Source organism: Exophiala oligosperma (assembly GCF_000835515.1).
Source record: "Exophiala oligosperma strain CBS 72588 unplaced genomic scaffold supercont1.10, whole genome shotgun sequence".
Lineage (NCBI taxonomy): Eukaryota > Fungi > Ascomycota > Eurotiomycetes > Chaetothyriales > Herpotrichiellaceae > Exophiala > Exophiala oligosperma.
Genome location: NW_015622827.1, coordinates 1,214,067 through 1,233,364, shown reverse-complemented (window position 1 = coordinate 1,233,364; position 19,298 = coordinate 1,214,067). Strand labels below are relative to the sequence as shown.

At 50.0% G+C, this 19,298-nt stretch overlaps 7 protein-coding genes across 7 annotated transcripts; 5 read left to right on the top strand and 2 right to left on the bottom strand.

Moving 5' to 3' along the window:
* Positions 1 to 1,591: 1,591 nt before the first annotated feature.
* Positions 1,592 to 2,227, top strand: PV06_09622 (uncharacterized protein; the record flags this gene model as incomplete). Its single annotated transcript, XM_016411080.1, has 1 exon — positions 1,592 to 2,227. One exon carries the CDS (start codon positions 1,592 to 1,594, stop codon positions 2,225 to 2,227), a length of 636 nt encoding a protein of 211 aa, XP_016258887.1.
* Positions 2,228 to 2,462: 235 nt separating this feature from the next.
* On the top strand, positions 2,463 to 3,203 carry PV06_09621 (uncharacterized protein; the record flags this gene model as incomplete). Its single annotated transcript, XM_016411079.1, has 3 exons — positions 2,463 to 2,705; positions 2,761 to 2,895; positions 2,949 to 3,203. 3 exons carry the CDS (start codon positions 2,463 to 2,465, stop codon positions 3,201 to 3,203), a joined length of 633 nt encoding a protein of 210 aa, XP_016258886.1.
* Positions 3,204 to 3,626: 423 nt separating this feature from the next.
* PV06_09620 (uncharacterized protein) lies at positions 3,627 to 4,664 on the bottom strand. The gene has a single exon (XM_016411078.1). The coding sequence runs from the start codon at positions 4,561 to 4,563 to the stop codon at positions 3,685 to 3,687; it is 879 nt and encodes a 292-aa protein (XP_016258885.1). The 5' UTR covers positions 4,564 to 4,664; the 3' UTR covers positions 3,627 to 3,684.
* A 773-nt stretch (positions 4,665 to 5,437) lies between these two features.
* On the top strand, positions 5,438 to 8,543 carry PV06_09619 (uncharacterized protein). The gene is made up of 7 exons (XM_016411077.1): positions 5,438 to 6,358; positions 6,435 to 6,538; positions 6,596 to 6,675; positions 6,738 to 6,823; positions 6,898 to 7,042; positions 7,112 to 7,384; positions 7,451 to 8,543. The coding sequence occupies exons 1-7, from the start codon at positions 5,594 to 5,596 to the stop codon at positions 8,158 to 8,160; spliced, it is 2,163 nt and encodes a 720-aa protein (XP_016258884.1). The 5' UTR covers positions 5,438 to 5,593; the 3' UTR covers positions 8,161 to 8,543.
* A 237-nt stretch (positions 8,544 to 8,780) lies between these two features.
* On the bottom strand, positions 8,781 to 9,394 carry PV06_09618 (uncharacterized protein; the record flags this gene model as incomplete). Its single annotated transcript, XM_016411076.1, has 3 exons — positions 9,095 to 9,394; positions 8,894 to 8,979; positions 8,781 to 8,816 (listed from the first exon to the last, which is right to left on the bottom strand). The coding sequence occupies exons 1-3, from the start codon at positions 9,258 to 9,260 to the stop codon at positions 8,781 to 8,783; spliced, it is 288 nt and encodes a 95-aa protein (XP_016258883.1). The 5' UTR covers positions 9,261 to 9,394.
* Positions 9,395 to 14,059: 4,665 nt separating this feature from the next.
* On the top strand, positions 14,060 to 15,648 carry PV06_09617 (uncharacterized protein). Its single transcript, XM_016411075.1, has one exon. It carries the CDS (start codon positions 14,202 to 14,204, stop codon positions 15,552 to 15,554), a length of 1,353 nt encoding a protein of 450 aa, XP_016258882.1. The 5' UTR covers positions 14,060 to 14,201; the 3' UTR covers positions 15,555 to 15,648.
* Positions 15,649 to 17,889: 2,241 nt separating this feature from the next.
* PV06_09616 (uncharacterized protein) lies at positions 17,890 to 18,984 on the top strand (the record flags this gene model as incomplete). The annotated part of the gene is made up of 2 exons (XM_016411074.1): positions 17,890 to 18,400; positions 18,455 to 18,984. 2 exons carry the CDS (start codon positions 17,890 to 17,892, stop codon positions 18,982 to 18,984), a joined length of 1,041 nt encoding a protein of 346 aa, XP_016258881.1.
* Positions 18,985 to 19,298: the final 314 nt, after the last annotated feature.

Genomic DNA, 19,298 nt, shown 5'->3' with positions numbered 1-19,298 from the left:
GAGCACCTGCGAATCAATTAATGGTTGGGTCGCCCGATGATTCAGCAAGGTTGAAGGTGGATTGCATGTTTGCTGACCACGGGCTACGAGTTTTGCGGATAGTAAGCTACGGTAGGCTAAGTCCGGGCTAGTCACCCTTGAGGGTTGCAAGCTAAACACGGCAAGGGGCAAGTTTTGGGTCGTCAAGGGTGGATGTAGGCCGAGGTGTGGAGGGATGTTGGTTTACTACTGTACATACAGAGGACCGAGGTTCTTGGGAACATACTGTAGTATTGAGAGTACAGGTGTATAGAACATACTGTAGAGTATAGAAGGGGGTGTGTAAAGTATATTACTGTTACTATTATCGGGATGGAGGAATGATTCCAGGCAACGCATCATCAATTGGAGCCAAAGATGACAAAAGAATCCTGTACGTGTAAAAGTCCCGTCCTCGTCAAGGTGGATTGAAGAGAAGAAGTCACGAGGGTGTCAGACCATCAATTCTTCCCTCTTCAACAACTTACTGTACAGTACAGTAGCCTACGGAGTACGGAGTTATAGGTTTCCAATTAATTGGAGCAGAAAAGACTTCGTCTTCGGAGTCCAACTTGTTAAACTTGCAGGTTGGGTAAGCTAGAGTAGCAACTAGCAAGTGGCACTGGCACAGGACTAGCAGCGTTGATTGAACCATGGCAATCATTGGAACCACTTACGCACCGCAGCACTAGAAAGGTCCACTAGTCACTAGTTAGAACCACCAAGGGGAACCACTGGCTGCGCCTTGTTGCTGGCTTTTCTTGCTTGACTTATTACCTACGGAGTAGTACTGTACTGTACTCACTCTCCCCCCCCTTCGCAAAGGGCTGGAAGCTCACGGGCAGTCGGGGAAAGAATGATCCGCCTGGACCTAGCACCCAATCACACCGCGTACACGTCTGATGCCGCCAGTGGCTGCCCAGAGGCCTCAATCTACAAAAGGCAGGCAGGTCGCCGCTATGCCCTTTCCGACTCCCTTTCCTCTCTCGTCCATCCTCAATTCCCCTTCACAGCGACCATCCCACCACTGCACACGCCGCAAATCTCGTGCCACGCCCTGCAAAACTTCGACAACTGACAAAGAGTAATCCTTGCTGGAACGACAAAATTGTTCAGCCCTTGTTTACAAAGATCGGTACGTTGTCTTGTGTTTATTGTTTGTCGTTCTTGTTGTTGCTTGTTGTTCTGTGTGTACACCATTTTTGGTGGTGCTCCTCCAATGCCCTCTTTACCTTTTTCCATCAAACGTGACGGGATCAACTTTTCACTTTCCCTCATTGAGCCCATACGGAGTACCGTGTCCGTTCGGACTACAAACCAAGAACCCACAAACAATTGGAACAGAAAATGCCCACAACCATGGTCGATTCTTTGGTACTCCGTCCTGAGTCTGGAGTAGCCATTGGAGACTGGCTGTTCTGTTTGCTGGCCCCCCTGAGTACCTTTTTTTGCAAAAGACCAGAAATTGGTGCGCCAGAACGGAAGTTTCCAGACACGGCAGAAATCGCGGTCGAAGGACTCGAGTAACGCACATGGAAGAGTGGCAGAAAATACGGGCAGGGCCTGAAAGGGCATGACTGGGACTGGACGGGGCCTCTGGAGCGGACCAGTTCGGCCAAGCCACCCACTATTCCAGCCTCCTCTGGGTGTCACTGTCCCTGTCACGCTCCGTGCTTCGGGGTCTCTCTTCCCTTCACTGCAACCCACTCACCCGCCTCTTCACCTGGCGCTCTCTCTCACCAACTGCACTGCGACTCTTACCCCCCTCCGCTGCCGCTGGGCCTGGAATCTGCCGAAACACTCACTGCACTGCACACATTGCGCGTCGCTCGTTCGCTCCCCCTCATCCAACCTCCCAAGCCAAACCCTTTTCACTTCCTGTGCACCGCGACAAGGAACACTCGTTATTTCCTATCCCATATCCACCATACCAGCCCATACAGATCAGATTTGTTCTACCTTACCTCTTCTGTATCCCAAACCCACTTCTATCCTCTTGCAGTGCAATTGTTGCACATCCCTCTTCCATCCACAAAGCTTGGTTGCGTTGTCTTCACACCTGTCAGTGATCCTCCCCAGATTTCCTCGCTGCCGACTCGTCCGGGCCTGCTGCAACCGCCCCTGCCCGCTGCACTTCTCCGTCGACGCGTCCGTGACATGTCCGCTCACCTTGCCTTCACTGCCTCAACAAGTTCCTGTCGCGTTCTAAGAAGAACAACAATGCTATTCTACAAACTATTCTCTCAATTGCCAACTTCTGACTAACTTGTCTCTTACAGACCAGGTTACCCTAGACCTTGCTGACAACCCTTGACAAGCCACCCTGCAGCCTCAAGAAAAAGGTACCCTACCACATCCACTTCATTTCCTCTTTCGTCCATTGACACTTTACTTGTTTAGGCACACCTTGACCTAATACTTGACCTGTTCCCTCGAAAAGCGACATGGCCGACATCACCGATCATTCCGCTGGTCTCGACCAACCCTCACCTGGCGATGAGCTCACCGGTAACGGCGTTGAATCTCGAGGCACAAAACGTCCGAGGACGTCCATGGCTGGGGACGACGACGACGATGATGACGAGAAGGGAGGAAGAGAGAGAAGAAAGATCGAGATCAAGTTCATTCAAGATAAATCGCGTCGTCACATTACCTTCTCAAAACGAAAGGCGGGTATCATGAAGAAGGTAAGCGCAGGCAGAATACTCACACCACACGCCATACATGTTAACCATTGTCAAGGCCTACGAACTCTCAGTCCTCACCGGCACACAAGTTCTTTTGTTGGTCGTCTCTGAAACCGGTCTTGTCTACACCTTCACCACCCCCAAGCTTCAACCACTTGTCACAAAGGCCGAAGGCAAGAACTTGATTCAGGTACATTATCTTGTTGAATCTTAGCATCCTTTCCTACGCTAACATTGGCTCAGGCATGCTTGAACGCCCCCGAACCCTCAGGCAATGAGAATGGGGTTGATGGCGCTGATGATGTCGCTTCGCCTGATGATGTCCCCGCAATGCCACCTGCAGTCGCAGCCACGGGCATGCCACGTCCTCCTGGCCATGGCCCCTACATGACTCAAGAACAACAGCAGCAAGCCATGTACTACCAGCAACTTCAACAACAAAATCAGAGTGGTCAATATGCAGGTATGCCTCAGATGCCTCAACACCAGCGAGCATAAATGCAGTCTTTACTCTTGAAACGATGATACCAATCACGCGCCAATGTCTGTTCTGACATGCATGGAGATGCACTCTAAACACCGGCATGTTGCTCGTCAGAGGGGTTTGCCAATGGCGTGCACGGCGACGTTGGGGCCTAATCAGGTGCCACTCGACTCTGGGATGATGGCTTTCTCACATTTATGCAACGATCATCATCGACCTGGAGACCTGGCACATATCTTGTGTTTGAAATTGAAGCTTGTTTTCCAGACGGGGGGGTCTACTTATCTGTCTTTCTGTATCTTGCTGGATGGAAGCAAATTCCGACGATGGCTGAACTAAATCGTCGGGGGCGGGAAGTGTTTACTTGAGGAGTCAACAGGCATGGTCAAGTCCAGGCTTGCGCTGACACGGAAAGTATGAAAATATTAAAAAGATATCCAACAACACATTCCATTACTCTACTCACAGTTTTATTTTTGGGCTTGATATTTTGACCTACAGCTTGCTGGGTACCCATCTCGGAGAGCGCTTTTCAACAAATGCCTTGACACCTTCCCGGATATTTTCTCCTTCGTTCAACCGTCTCTGATAGACTTCGTTTGTGGTTTGTGTACCATGTTCTGCACTGCCATCTTCCCAACCTGCAATGACACCTGCCCGACTAACAATGACACTGTCTGGACTGTTGCCACAAATCTCCTTTGCGTATTGAAGTGCTTTCTTCACGACTGGTCTGTCCAGAATCTCGGCCTCCACAGGTGCATCTCCGGTGACGGCATTGACGAACCCCCATTCTCTGGCCTCGGCAGCGCTCACTGTCCTGCCCGTCAAGGCCATCTCCATTGCCCTCGGCTTTCCGACGGTCCTGACGAGACGTGGTAGGGCCCCCGCAAAAGCCACGACGCCTCGCTTGACCTCGGGCAGCGAGAACTGCGCTCCCTTGGCGGCGACCACCATGTCCATGTTCGCCACCATCTCCATGCCTCCGCCGAAGGCGAGACCGTTGACGGCACCGATGACGGGTTTCTTACCCGTACGTCTGCTGATGGCGCCGAACCCGCTGGCAGGCATGACCCGTTGGCCCGGTTGGCCCTTGGCGGCGCGGGCGTTGGACTCGTTCCACTCCTTCAGGTCGGCGCCGGCGCAGAATGCGCGGCCCATGCCGGTGACGACGCAGCAGCCCAGGGTCGGTTCATTGTCGAACCACGACAGCAGCGCGTCCAGGGACCAGTGGAGAGACGTCGAGAGGCAGTTGAGGCCGCGCGGGTTGTTGAGGACGATGAGAAGGATCGAGGGTGTGGGGAAGAGGAGGATCGTGTTTGGTGTCGACGGGGGAGGAGTCTTGAGACTCGACGGAGGTGATGGGGCGGACATGGTCGTTCAGGTCAAAGGGAACAAAAGGTACCTCGACGTCTTATCTAAGCAGACATTGAGAGAGTGAGACCATGACCATACTGTACATTAACATGACCTTTGTACTTTGTAGACAAATGAACTACTCCGTGAAGACTCCGTACAATACTCGACCTTTCTGCCTCAGAGCCGAGGTCGATTCTCAATACGGTTAGATTTTGATTTACCTCATGATCCGTGTTCGTAGAGATCCAAGAGCCTCCTCAACCCTGCTGTGATTACTTTCTGTCAACAACAACATCTGAGTAATCATTCGCAAAGTACTTTTGATGGCTAGTGCTGAAGATGATCCCCCATACCTTCTACAATTCCTCCCATACCGAAGACGAACCAGATGTCAGCCATACGATCCCTACCTACTAACTCACCAGCATACGAGAGGGAACATATATTTTGCCCAGAGCATCATTTGCACGGGCGATCCGATTCCGCACTGGCATCCTTGTCCTTTCCCGTCAGAATGCCACACCATCAAAAGCCATTGATTTTCAGCTCGCTTAGATGCTTGCAGCAATGATGTTTTTTTTCCAGACCGTGAACCTGTACAACATGCATGCAGGTCGTTTTCCAATCACATTTCCCCCAAATTGCATTGGAATCATCCACTCGCGACCAAAAGAGGGCGCCTTATTGGCTGGCCATTGAGATGTGTGCTTGACAAGTCCTTCCATCAAGCCCCGTTTCGAATATTGAGCTGAAATCCTCGTTTTCATCGCAAAGGTAGGGACAACGAGACCAGTCATGGTCGAGCTGACTGTGCCTTCCTCAACGAGGCCCGCCATGCACTCGCCTTGTGATTGGTGTGATCCATTGGAAACATTACGGAGGCTGAGCTGAACCGCGTCTTGGGGAATGCAGAATTTTGTTACTAAACGAGAGATGGAAGTCCTTGGACCGTGGTGTAACACATGACGGTATGCATGGTCAGCCTCAAAGAAGAAAAGAGAGACATTCCGTCACGTCGGACCTGGGGATGATCTGAGCGACATATATGAACTTCTTGTGCGTCCAGCTACCTCGGTCTATCAAGTACAACCATCTTGAAGTACTCAATACCTCGAAGATGGCTCCCATAGGGAGTTTTTGGACCGGCGTCACCTCTCTGTTTGGTCTTCTTACCAACTCCCCAGGCTGGTTTTTCGATTCCACCGGCACTAATGACCCCGGACTTCAGGTTCCAATACAGCCCCCAGTAAGACCGGAAGCAGCGAAACATCCCATCTTCCACCCTCCGGACGATCTTGAAGGTGCCCCCTTCCGTTGTGACTATCCTGACTACCCAGAGTCACAAGGCTGGGTGGCATGCAACACTCGGAACGACAGGCAGTGCTGGATCAAAAACACAAAGACCGGTCAACGTTTCGACATCCACACCGACTACGAGAACAATGGTCCCAAGGGGATCGAAAGACATTACTATCTGGAGCTGGAGGAGACCCTCAGCGACCCGGACGGCTTCGGTTCACTTCCCGCGCAGCTGTTCAACGGCAGCTTCCCCGGACCTCGACTCCAGGCCTGCTGGGGTGACAAGCTCATAATCACCGTCAAGAACAAGTTGACCGGTGAGCAGCCATACGGAGCGCCCGGCAATGGCACCTCTGTACATTGGCACGGCGTCAGACAATTAAACACTGGCCACATGGACGGCGTCAACGCCGTCACTCAGTGCCCGATTGCCCCTGGCCAGGAATTTACCTATGTCTTCAATGCCACACAATATGGCACCACATGGTATCACAGCCATTATTCTCTTCAGGTGAGCCTCGACTTGTTGGCTATTTTGGGGGCAAAAGTAATATTGTACCTGACGTTGGAATTTTTTTCGCCTCCAGTACGCCGCTGGAGCGATGGGTCCATTGACCATCTACGGTCCGGCGTCAAGGGACTTTGATCATCAGTTGTATCCCATCATCATGAGTGACTGGTTACATCAAAGGTGTGATTTTATACCAGCTCCATCTCTCGGATTAATTTAATTAATACTGTCATGCAGTCCATATCAAAAGTGGGACGTATCTATCAAGGACAATGGTAGCCAGGTATTCGTTGATAACATCTTGCAAAACGGTATTGGTAAGTTTGTTTGTCCCATACATGGTTCCGAGTCCGTAAGCTCAAAGCAGAATTTTTGTCAGGTCATTGGCCACCTCTCAAGCTCGACTCCCAAGAGGATTCCCAAACAGTTGGCAAGCCAAAATTCAATCAAGTGATGTTTCAAAAGGTGAACATTGTCTTGTTTTTTTTTGGAGTTCCTCCTCTCGGAGGTTTTCATATCGCTTCTAACATTGACGACAGGGAGTGAGGTATTTGATGAGATTAATCAACGGTGCTGCTGACACCACATTTGTCTTTTCAATCGACAACCATAAATTCTGGGTAATTTCGACCGACTTTGTCGCCATTGAACCATATTATACCGATCATGTTGTGGTTGGAATTGGTAAGTCTTGACTAACTGTCCAACTCAATGCGCTTCGCTCCGTACCATCTGACCTCTGTCGTGTTTCAGGACAACGATATAACATCATAGTCGAGGCTATCCCTGATCGATTTACCGCCGACCAAAGCTATTGGATCCGTACCAGTCCGGCGCCAAACTGTACCTCATTCAGTCCCTCTGCCCCAATACCCGACGAGCATACCGGTATTGTCCGATACACTTTCGACGACGACAGATTACCCACCACGCCGAGAAACAAGTTTACCTTGACTTGTGCGGACGAGACGTATTACCGTAACATCTCACCGGTCGTGCCATGGCAAGTTGGTACTTCAAGACATGGTGAGTTTTCCTGGAATCTACACACCATCAAAGTAATGAATGAGGTTTAATTTAAGAGTAAAACAGAAATGGACCCTTTTTACCTCACCTACCATCAATTGAAACAGTCACCTTACTACCCTTGTGACAAACAAGTCGGGAGGTTCGAATTGGTGTCCGGTCATCCCATGTGGTTGAACTTCAGCGGTCCTACGCTACTAAACCTGCACGAGGACTTCAGCGAGAAGCCGTGGCTCGCCGTCGTCGAGACCGGCGAAGTGCCCGAAGATCAATGGATTCAACTGACCGTCATTTCCGGGGCGAGGAAAAAGTCCGCCCCTTTACTCCCTCACCCGGTGCCAAAGGTCCCCGGAGTTTTTGTACCTGGAGAACACCCGATTCACCTCCACGGTCACGACTTCGCCATCTTGGATCAATGCGTGCCGGATGGTCACACCGAGTGCGACGTGAGCAAGGCCAACTTGACCCTGGACAACCCTCCCAGGCGGGACGTGGCTTTCCTACCCGACAAGGGGTACCTCATCGTCGCGTTCAAGGCGGACAATCCGGGTGTCTGGATCATGCATTGTCACATCGCCTTCCACGCCTCTTCCGGTCTGGCCGCCCAGATCGTCGAGAACCCGGACAAGATCAATTTCCCCCTGGGTTGGGACGAACCCTTTTTCGACATGTGTAGACGGTGGGACGACTGGAGACCCAAAATCCACGACCCTTCGGACCCTTGCATGAAGAACCATCCCGACCTGGCTCCGCTGCAGGTCGATTCGGGCATTTAGCCCTGTAACCCCATAGCCTAGGGGTTGCCAGCCAGGTCGGAGTATCGGGAATCGACACAAACCTCATACGAGGTAAAAGAGGAGATGTGCGCGACTTCGTCCTTGTAGTAACTTGGGACAATGATAAAGGAATGCGAGATAACCTGGGCGGACAGTCATGTGAGATGATATTACAGTATGCAATATGTAATGATGAAGAAGACAAAGAGAGGAACAGTGATGCTACTATGGGACATGTAGACACATCACAAGAATACAACTCTCGACCTGCCAGAACTATGGTCCGTAAACACGAGGACACAATAAGTGTAAATGTCGAAGAACGGTTTCAGGGTTAGGGAATTAATCAGTTTCGCAAAGGGAGATTTACCACCATACCAAGCCACCACCTCCCTGCCTATCCTGATGGAATTGATGCAAGATACACTTTATGCAAAAAGAGAGAGAGAGAGAGACATGGTTAAGATACAAGATGATCCTTTCCTTCCCCTTTTGTTCTTTCCTTGACCTGACCTGAAGCCGACCAGACCAGATTGCATGACACAAACCGACCCCCAAAGGAGAGTCCATCGTACTGGGTCTTCAAAGCCTTCTCCCCACTTTTCGTAAAGTTCATTCATTTATAGGGGATCTTCGCAGATGATGCCTTGCTCGAGCTGTCACACATGTGTCAGCACACGTTCAGTCCATCTCGGGCTCGGAGATGGATTGCCGGTCGTTGTGAGGAACTTACGATTGGCAACAAGCAGCACCTGGCCTGTTGACCGATGCCAGAGCAGATGTTGGTAAAGTCATCTGGGTCAGTCGGGGTGGTTGGTGCTGTTTTGGGAGAGACGAAGAGTCAGTCACCGTACGGTACACCATTCTTGGGTCATGGGACATCAAGAGACGACGAGAGTACTTCCGTTTCTCAGGGCAGGCAGGAGAGACTCACGAGTGGCACAGTTGAGGTCGGCAAGACCCAAGACATCAGTGGCGCAGCATTGTGCCTGGTAGCTACCGGAGCACAAGGCGCTCTGACGTTCGGTGAGGGCCGGGATCGCGGTCGCGACGGCGGCAGAGGCGCCGGCGAGAGCGACGAAGACGGTTGAGAAATGCATTGTTTTTGTGTGGGTTGTTTTATCCGGAAGTGAGGGGAGAAGAGAGGTTTGTGCAACGAGTGGTTGGGTATATATGTACGGAGAGGAAAGATTGTGTTTGTTTGGTTCTTTTGGTATGAGTAGGTGAGTGTTTGAACTTTTGTGTCTGAAGGATGAGCTTTCTGATCAAGGAGCATAACTTGCTCGACTTTATACTTTTTTTTTACTTGCTGGTATTCCGTACTCCCAACCACCCTACCAGAAGTTGCAAGTGACAAACAGAGCAATGTAGTCGTCATCTGAACCCTCAACGATCCGTGATAATGATGGATCTGCAATGTGCTTTCAACTTTCACTGAAGCCTTGGAAATTGATGACGATCACTTTGTGAATCTTCTCGGTTTGCGCTCGAATCACCAGCGAGAACTCTCGAGGTGAGGCAAGGGTAGACAACGGGGGTTATGCCAGATGAGGCTCCAATACGAGTAACAACGCTCTCACGATCTGGCCCACCCCTTGCAAATCCCCAAGGATCGACGTCACCGGGTTCCTTGTGTGGGTACTTGTACCTGCGGCGATCGCTTCGGGAAACAAGAAAGACTGGATTTTGTAAAAATGTTCCATGGGACTTGGTTGGGCCTGGTCGGAGAGAATGCGCTGTCCTGACAAGATGGCAATTACACCGGGGGTGGCGCGCGGACGTGGAGTCTTTTGTCCGTTAGGGAGCCCACCGGACAGAAGCGAAGTCCTCATGGTCCTTTCGTACCAATCACGGAGAAGTCGTGTGTGTACGAGTAGAGAGCGGGAGAGTCGGATGGATGGTGAAACAGACGTACCTTGAAAGCTCAAAACTATCAACTTACAAGTAGTGCCGGCAGGGAATCCCACAACGGTCAACGGTCCGTCGATCTTTCTCAACGGCGCTTGAAGATCATCAATGGAGAGCCTCAGCCATGTGTCCCGAATAGAGAGAGGGGGGTCTGCGACATCACATGAATAGTCGTTAGTTGGTCCCTGGTCTGACCTTGGAGTGAGACACCGCCATAGTGACGAAGTACGAAGTACATTGTATGATGGTGATGATAGGAGGATACAACGGTGAGTGCTGGGCTAGATGTGGCTTGCTATGACCAATGGAGAAGAAACAAAGATGACGATTGAAAAGAATAGAAACTTGGACAGGGATTGTTCCTTGGATAGTAGTCTCGTAATTCTCGAACCAGTTGAAGTTCGGTGTTTGTTGCTAGGACGTGGATGGAAGTTGATGTTGATCTTTGTGGAGCAAAGAAAGTGATGAGTGGCAGTTCGTGTGGCTGCCGCGTGAGACAAGTACGAATATCATATCCCTACAAAACTCCCTACTGGACAATCAGAAGAAGTATTCAGGGACCAGGAACAAGAGAAACATGGAGAATCAATGAAAGGATGGAGACTGTGATCGGCAACCAAGTCAGCGGCAGGAATAACGGTCGCCCTACGAGGATTTACTCCACCATCAGGATGGAATATACCTACATACATGTATATACACGGAGTACTCATCTTCAGTCTGGATCTGGAAGAGAATGAATTGCCGGTTGAGCAATTTTGGCCGAAATTCAATTCACTGGTGTCATTGATCTAGACCCTTGAATTCCCATCCGGCACCTTTTTCTTTTCTGGCTCACTCCGTGTGACCCTTTACTGTACATGACAAGTTCCAAACATCGAAATTGATTCATTGCCGAGACCCTCCGCATCGCCAAAAAAAACACCCCAGGAAATCATTGGTTCTTATTCATAGTAGACGAGAACATGATGTCAACTTCATTTTAAGCGAAATGGCACTTCACAGAGAGACTGAACAATTCCAAGGAAATACGAAACACCAACTGTTACATCTACTTCAATCTATCAAAAACTCTGAACTCCACGATCGAGGTGTTCATGGAGGCATATCCTGGAAGGACCTAAAGCGCATGGGAAATGAGAATATTGTCGACCCTGAGAACCACAAACCCAACCATCCTCCTGCAAGCATGTCTTTGTCTCTGAAGATCTTTCTGAAAATTCCCACTTTAGCGAGAGACAAACATGACGATGATCTCACCGCAGATCGTCGAGCAAAAAACAAACAATATCCGGTGGTCTTGTTCCAATCATGGTCATCCATGAATTACTCACACCGAGAAGAGTTGGCAGTGCCAGTCACTCAGCTGGACAAGGGGCTATGAACCTCCCTCATCGACGGTCATGTCTACTACCCCTGATGAGCTGGAAGTCCTGTGGGTGGTCATCACTTTTTCTACCACATCTCGCCGACGACCGCGATACCTATACTCGTAGGTGAATCTGACGCAAAACACATTTGGTTGACGCTTTACCAGTCATGTCCTGCCCGCCCTTCTTGACTTCACCTCCGGCCTCATCGGTAGGCACCTCTCACGCCTTGCGTGTCTTACTCGCATCGATGGTCGTGCCATCCAACACCATTCCCATGTGCTTTTGCACAAAAATCAGTCCTTCCTTGACGGCACCGCCTGGGAGAATGATCTTGAGCTTCCCACCATCCACCAAGCCAATCTTCTCCGCCACTCGAATGCTGGGCTTGTTGTTGTCGAACGTGCCGAGCCATATCTTCTCGACCAGCAGGTCGTTGGACCACCACGCGAATGCCGCCTTTGCAGCTTCTGTGGCGTAACCTTGATTGATGTGCCCTTCGTCAAAGGCATACGCAATATCTGGGCAGGGAAATGCGTTCCTGTGCCACAAGGCAATTATACCGATGAAGGTGTCATCGGATCGGAGATGGACCAGGTGAATGGGGTGTGTCGGTGTCTGAATGGCTTCGTCCTTGGAACGAGGTCGTTCAGCCGCGCAACGCCGATCGATCCCTTCAGGTGAGTCAATCCCAAGGTTGGTCTGGAGTACTCGCATGGTGTATGGAGCGTTGTATATGGCAATGGTCTTTTCGTAATCCGAGGGGATCGACGGGTCGAATACGCGCAATATCAACCGGTCGGTGAGTATTGGTGGGAACGCTATCGACGAAGAAGACATGATGATAATGATGCGCACCCCTACTCGTACCGTGTTGTCGCCAATGTCTACAACTCGTGAGTTTGTGAGTTCGTGACTCGTACTACTTGGAAATGAAGCCAGGGCACAACAAAGAGGCAGTACGAGGACGAGGGCTATATCATCTCAAGAACGAATCTCTGCTTATTAGCCAGAAAAAATTACCCTTATGGACTACGGTCGTAAGCATTTCCATTTTCAGACGTCGGCATCAACCCCCACGTCCCAATATTCGGATACTCTGTCAGCAAGGATTTTTCGGATACTACTCTACAGCATATTGGAGACAGGTAGCGTCACATTCGACAGAAGAGGAAGTGATACCATGATATATCTATCGGAGAATCTAGCACCATCGACCGAATTCATTTTCGGTTTTCTCTACCATTTCCGCGTGCTAATACTTGAGTCATTTGTTGTTTTGGTTTCGTTTTGATCTATGCAATGCCGATGGTATCAATCAACAGATTGATTCAACAGGCACAGACCTGGGATTTTCGATCTGGAATAAATCAATTCAATTATGGATACCAGGATCCTAAATTGTCACCTTGATTCATGATCCTTCTGCATTTCATTTTTGCTAACAAACAGAAATGGACAGGGCAATGGTGCTCAACTTTACAGACGCCATTGTACATTTGAGTACTCGACTCGGACCACCATGGAATGCTTGACTCGCAAACGAGCACGACGACAAACCAGAATCAAATTTTACCTATATTATACGACTCTTGACCTCCGTTCAGGTCCATTGTCCCTCATTCAACACAGAAGCTGTGGTATTTACATAAATTGACAAACAATGACCATACATTCATACATACTCGTTCCCATTTCTGCCTTGCCGGGTCAACAAGATTGGGAGACTGGCCGGATGAGCGACGCATGTGAGTTGTTGAACGGTGATTATTGTCAAGAACATTGTAGTTGGTATTTGCCTACGTCCTTCATCATTCACCCAACCTCTCCAACAAGAGTGACATCTTACCAATGAAACCGTGATGGTGATATACTTTGATGTACAGTGATGACAAGGCCAAAATGAACTGTTACAACAAATGGTTACATCACTGTTCGAAAACAACCGTGACGACGACGTGTATGGCCGGAGTAGATCCGTATTGGCATTGTTGGTGTCAGAATAGTTAGGGATGTTGGTGTTGGATCTTAACGATAACCATACTTGAATTGCCCTCGATCGATCACGACCCGTCAATCTATGTGCCGTGGCATCCACGTACACAGGACCGTAAACACGAGACTCCGACTTGAAATATGAATGGTAGTTCGAACCGTGAGTGTCATAATTGCTCCTAACGACAGGTAAGATCACTTCATGAACTGCTTGATCTCTCAAGCGTAGCAGTGTTGTGATAGGTAGCACAAACGGGAATATCACCGCCCTATGGTTGGCCTTTCCAAGTAACTTTCGTATCAAATTGGACAGTATTCTGGACATTCAGACCGAGTTATTTGTTATTCTGAAAGGTTCAGGTACAATATCTGAGCTCCGTCGTATTCGTATCTGGCAAGTTTGCGAGTGTTTCTAATTGCCTCGACATCATTGGTGTGTTTTAGTTTTGACAAGGGTTCTGAATGAATCAGCAATCAGGCATCATCCTCGTGCGAGAGATTCGTACGAGTAAGAAACAATCTGGTCAGAGATACGTTGAACCTGACAACCCACCGTCAAATTGGTCAAATCACACCACCCCCAGGACAAAGCAGTTACATCTCTCTCTTCCTATCTCTGACGAGTACAAACTACCTAGGCACTTAGCCTTTTCAACTCGTAAATACAATCTCAGCCTCTCCCGTCTGAGATTATTGTAATCAAGAGTCTCCCCTCTCCCGCCCCGCCGACCGACGCAGACACAGACACAGCGGGTGGAACTCGATGGCATGAATCCCAATACGGCCGGCAGATCGTTCTACAGCACCATCAGTACCCAGACCTCATTCTGCCGCTTTTCTCCGGTCACTAGTAGATTTAGATTTCGACCTCGACTTCAACCTCTTTCTGATAAAATCACGACGACGACCGTGTTGTCGATAGCAGGAGGACGACACCAACGACAACACCCTGTCCGACGAAGCTCCACGTACCAGCAGTACCATCACCATCACCACCACCACCACACACAACGATCATTGTCCACTTTTCCATCAAATCGCCGACATCATCTACCTTGCCCTCCCTACTTCTCACCCTCAAGACTCACCACTCGTAGCTTTTTCTCCTCATCAACCTCTCAAAAGAACTCCTCCTCCTCCTCCTCCTCCATGGCAGGGCGAGTACCGATTGAACCTCAGAGCGTCGACGCTCCCTTGACGGCGTCGGCGACCTTTCTGGTCTTGACCATCAAACCGGACGCGGACTCCATCAAGACGGTGAGGTCCGTCTTGTCCAGCGTCGACGACCTCGTCAAGAACGTGGCGTTCCGCGACCTCCAGGCTCTTTTTGCGTGCACGGTCGGCATCGGGAGCGACGCGTGGGACACTTTGACACAGGGTGGTGTCCCTCGCCCCCCGGAACTCCACCCGTTCAGGGAGATCAAGGGCAAAGTGCACACCGCGGTGTCGACGCCGGGGGACGTTTTGTTCCACATCCGGTCCCAACGGCGAGACCTGTGCTTCGAGTTCGAGCGTCAGGTCATGGAGTTGCTGGGGGACTCGGTGACGGTGGTCGACGAGACCGTCGGGTTTCGTTACTTTGACGCCCGAGACCTGTTGGGCTTCGTCGACGGCACGGCCAACCCCGTGGGTCAAGCCGCCGTCGACGCGACCATCGTCGCGGCCGACGCCGACGACCGCGGCGACTCCCGGTCGGTGGGGGGGAGTTATGTCGTCGTCCAAAAGTACGTCCACGACCTCAAGCGGTGGCGCGGCCTGTCGACCGAAACCCAAGAGTCCATCATCGGACGGACGAAACTGGACAACGTCGAACTCGACGACGCCGATCAAGGCAAACAAATGTCCCACAAGTCCCTGGCCACCATCGAGGACCAGGAAGGTGGTGAACACGACATCCTCCGTGACAACATGCCGTTTGGTTCCCCCGGTTCAAACGAGTTTGGGACCTACTTCATCGGCTATTCCAACAAGTTGTGGGTGGTGGAAAAAATGTTGGAGAGGATGTTCATCGGGAACCCTCCCGGTCTGCACGATCGGATCTTGGATTATTCCACAGCCACGACGGGCACGACATTTTTCGTTCCTGCTGCCAGTGTCTTGTCCGGTCTTGGTGATGATTGAGAATTACTTTTGCCACTTACCGTTTACTCTGCCTCAGGTACCTTGGTATATGATATACTACATACTGTATCTTGATTTTACTGCACGAATCTCATCCATCAGATTCCAATTTCCAATGCTCGTCAAGTGTTTCTCCTTGTCATCTACAACGTGCACTTTCAATTCGGACCTTTCATTTCAACCATCAACCATCAACCATCAAACACATCCTTCACACCGGAAGTAAACTCCTCGACATCGTCCCATAATTCTCGTGGTCTCTCCATGGCCGCGAAGTGTCCTCCCTTGTCGTGCTGTTTGTAAAACACCAAATTACCGGTCGTCTCGATCCAAGCTCTCGGGATGGGATTGATTTCTTTTGGAAACCACGAATACCCCAGAGGTTTCTGTCCGGGAATGTGCCACTTTTTTGATCCGTGGCTGTCGGCGTTTGGCCCGTAAAACTGTCGGTAAGCCCATACACTCGTGGACGCGCATCTGGTGACCCAATACAACGTGACCGACTCCAGGATGGTTTCGAGACTCGGTTCATCATCCGTCCAATCCAGAAACTTTTCACCGATCCAACACAACAGTGCCAACGGATTTGAGGACATGACGAAACCTATCGTACTGGGTCGAGTGGCATGTTCAATGGCATAACCTGTCCCGTTGTGTAAGAAGAAATTATTTCTTTCCAAACCGGCTCTTTCGGATTCGGTCATCTGAACCGACCGAGTAGTCTTCAGGAGGTCAGGAACAGGCATGGGATGTGTATTGAGGTGAAGCGCTTTACAAGCTGGATGCTTGGCCGCCATGATTCGACCTATCCTTCCACCCAAATCTCCTCCTTGGACCATGTAAGACTCGAAACCTAGTACTCGGCAAGCGAGATTGTCAAAAATCCTCGCCGCGTCATCCGGTCGAAAGTTTTGATTCAAAGGTGGTGGTGAGGAAAATGCGTACCCCGGCAGACTCGGAACGATGAGATGGTACGGCAAGGTGTCGGCGGTGTAGTATTCGGTCCGTAACATGTTCAGGAGAGGTAGAAACTCCAAGAAACTCCCCGGCCAACCGTGCAAGAGCAAAATTGGAATGGCATCTTTACGCCTCGAGAAGAAAGCGACGAAATGAATGTCAAAGGTTGTACTTCTACCTATGTCGTCGTCGTCGTCTTGTATAGGTACACTAAAGTGTGGAAATGAGTTGATGTGTTTTTCATGTCTTCGCCAGTCGAATTCGCATTGCCAATATTCTTTCGCCTTGACCAGCCACTCTCGTCGGAGACCCAATCCAGGTTCTCTCGCTCGCGCCGGCAATGATGAGTTTTCATATGTCGGTGGAGCGACTTCCGACAATTCAAGCAGCGTCCTTAGATTGTCCAGTTCCTTTTGGGGAATGTCGACCTTCCATGGTTTGATGGAACCAGAAGCCTGAGAAGGTAGAATGTCGAAGCCGTTGTATGTCATTGTAAAGTGGTCGACAGCCAAAACGCTGATGTCAAACGACTTCTCAACAACACAAGACAGACCTCACTTGACTGACTATCCATGGTGCGACCATCTTTTAAATAAAAAAGGGAATGTCCGATGTTCGTGCCGGACGATTTGTCGCTCTGATGCTGAAGACAAGTCATATTGGTGTTTGGTGTTATCACCAGTCTTTCCTTTTCTTGGTGCTGCTCTCCGGCACGAAGAGCGACCCTACCACGGAGTGATCAGGTTGGTGCATGAAACCTCTCCCTGAAACACAAAAGCGGCATATGGTGAACAAGCCTCTTCGAAATGGTCCCAGCAAGGACTCTTGATGCCACGAGAATACAGCTGTCACGCAAAGGTCGTGTCACGTTTCGTAGGTATCGTCCGTAAGAAGTTCAAAAAGGGGGCCATCGGGGTAGAAATGGTGGAGGCTCTGAAGTGAAAAAGTGGATGCTCGGGGTAGAAATTCAGCAAATCGCGATTGAAAGCTCATCCGCGGACTTGATTGCGGACAAGACAAGATCTCTCGGGTTCTCAAATTGCTCATCTCAAGATCTGACGTTTGGCAATCCAAGAGTATGATCATATTCTACTCCAATGGTCAAACTGCTGGTAGCAGATTAGGTACCGCTGGAGATGACAAATGGCCATGGTAAGAGGTTATGACCTGTCAATGTCGAGCAAGAAGTCGAGAATTCGCGTGCCATGGAGATACACATGGTGATGCATATATGAGTGTGTATATATATCACATGTTATATCACCCTTGTTCTTTGATAAACAACAGTCTCCCTCCCTATCATGTTTCACAAGAGTTTCACTGAATCTTTTGTCTTCGTATCAAAATGAAATCATCGGCTACCGTATCCAATCTCGTCATGTCTTCCACCACACAGACAGTCTTTCGCCTGACTTCGCGAACCGGAGTGGGCCATATACAAGCATACCAGGAGCCCATACCGACCGCCGGTGATCATGAAGTTCTCGTGAAGATCAAAAGTGTCTCGATCAACTATCGCGATATTGCTATCCAAACCAACACGTATCCACTGGAGGTCACCGAGAATGTCATCCCTTGCTCTGATCTTGCCGGCGAAGTGGTCCAAGTCAGCAGCAAGGTCAAGAACTTTGCTGTTGGGGATACCGTAATCGCTACAACCAGCCCAACCCAATATGGAGTGGTTAAAGACAATGGACAGGTTCTTGGAGGCCCGGTAGATGGAGCACTTAGAGAATACATCGCCCTACCTGCGAACCAGCTGGTGAAAGTTCCCAAATCTTCTCACACATTTACTGATTGGGCTGCCGTCCTGAGCACCGGTGTAACGACATGGAATTGCTTTTACGGTGGCCTGCCTTTGAAGCCGGGACATACAGTGCTTGTTCAAGGTATGTTCCCTGGCGGTAGATCAAGGTACCAGACAATCGCTAATATGTTTGCAGGCACCGGAGGAGTTGCACTGACCGCTCTCATCATCGCAAAAGCTGCTGGTGCAAAAACGATTGTAACTTCATCTAGTGATGACAAGCTCAAGATCGTCCAGGACAAGTATGGTCCCGATTACACAATCAACTACAAGACCCATCCCAATTGGGGGGAGGAAGTGCAGCGCATCACAGATGGCCAGGGAGCTGATCATATAATCGAGAATGGCGGTATAGGCACCATTCGACAAAGTATTGAGGCCGTGGCAAAGGGAGGGATAATTTCTTTGGTTGGGTTCTTGACAACCTTACCACAGGATCAGGTTCCGGATGTGACAATTCTGGCCCTCAGTAAGGGCGCGACCCTCCGCGGGATTCTAGGGGGCTCAAAGCAGCAACTGGAAGAGATTGCACTGTTTGTCGGCAACCACAATTTGCCTGTGCCAGTTGACAAAGCGTTCCAGTACAACCGCGAGGATATTGTTGCTGCCATGCAGTATGTCGCATCTGGAAAGCATATGGGAAAGGTGTGCATCAATTTGGATTAGATAGCATCCGAAAGAAGTTGAAGGCCTGATCCAATGAACTTGTCAATCTCAAGAACATGAACACCCTGGAATATCTGAGCCCAGAGTCGCACTGTAATTGTTGCCATTTGCTGAAAGCGGAACCAGTCATCTTCTGATGTGTTTAGTGTTCCCGAAAGGGACGTTTCCTGAACGATGCCAGTGATAATATCCAAGAGCCTGCGTTCGGAGCTCCGTAATCCTGCGAGACCATATTGCTTGACGACCAAAGACATAATACCAAGCCAATTGTTCAATAGCCATACACACTCAAGACTACTCAAGGAATGCTCGAT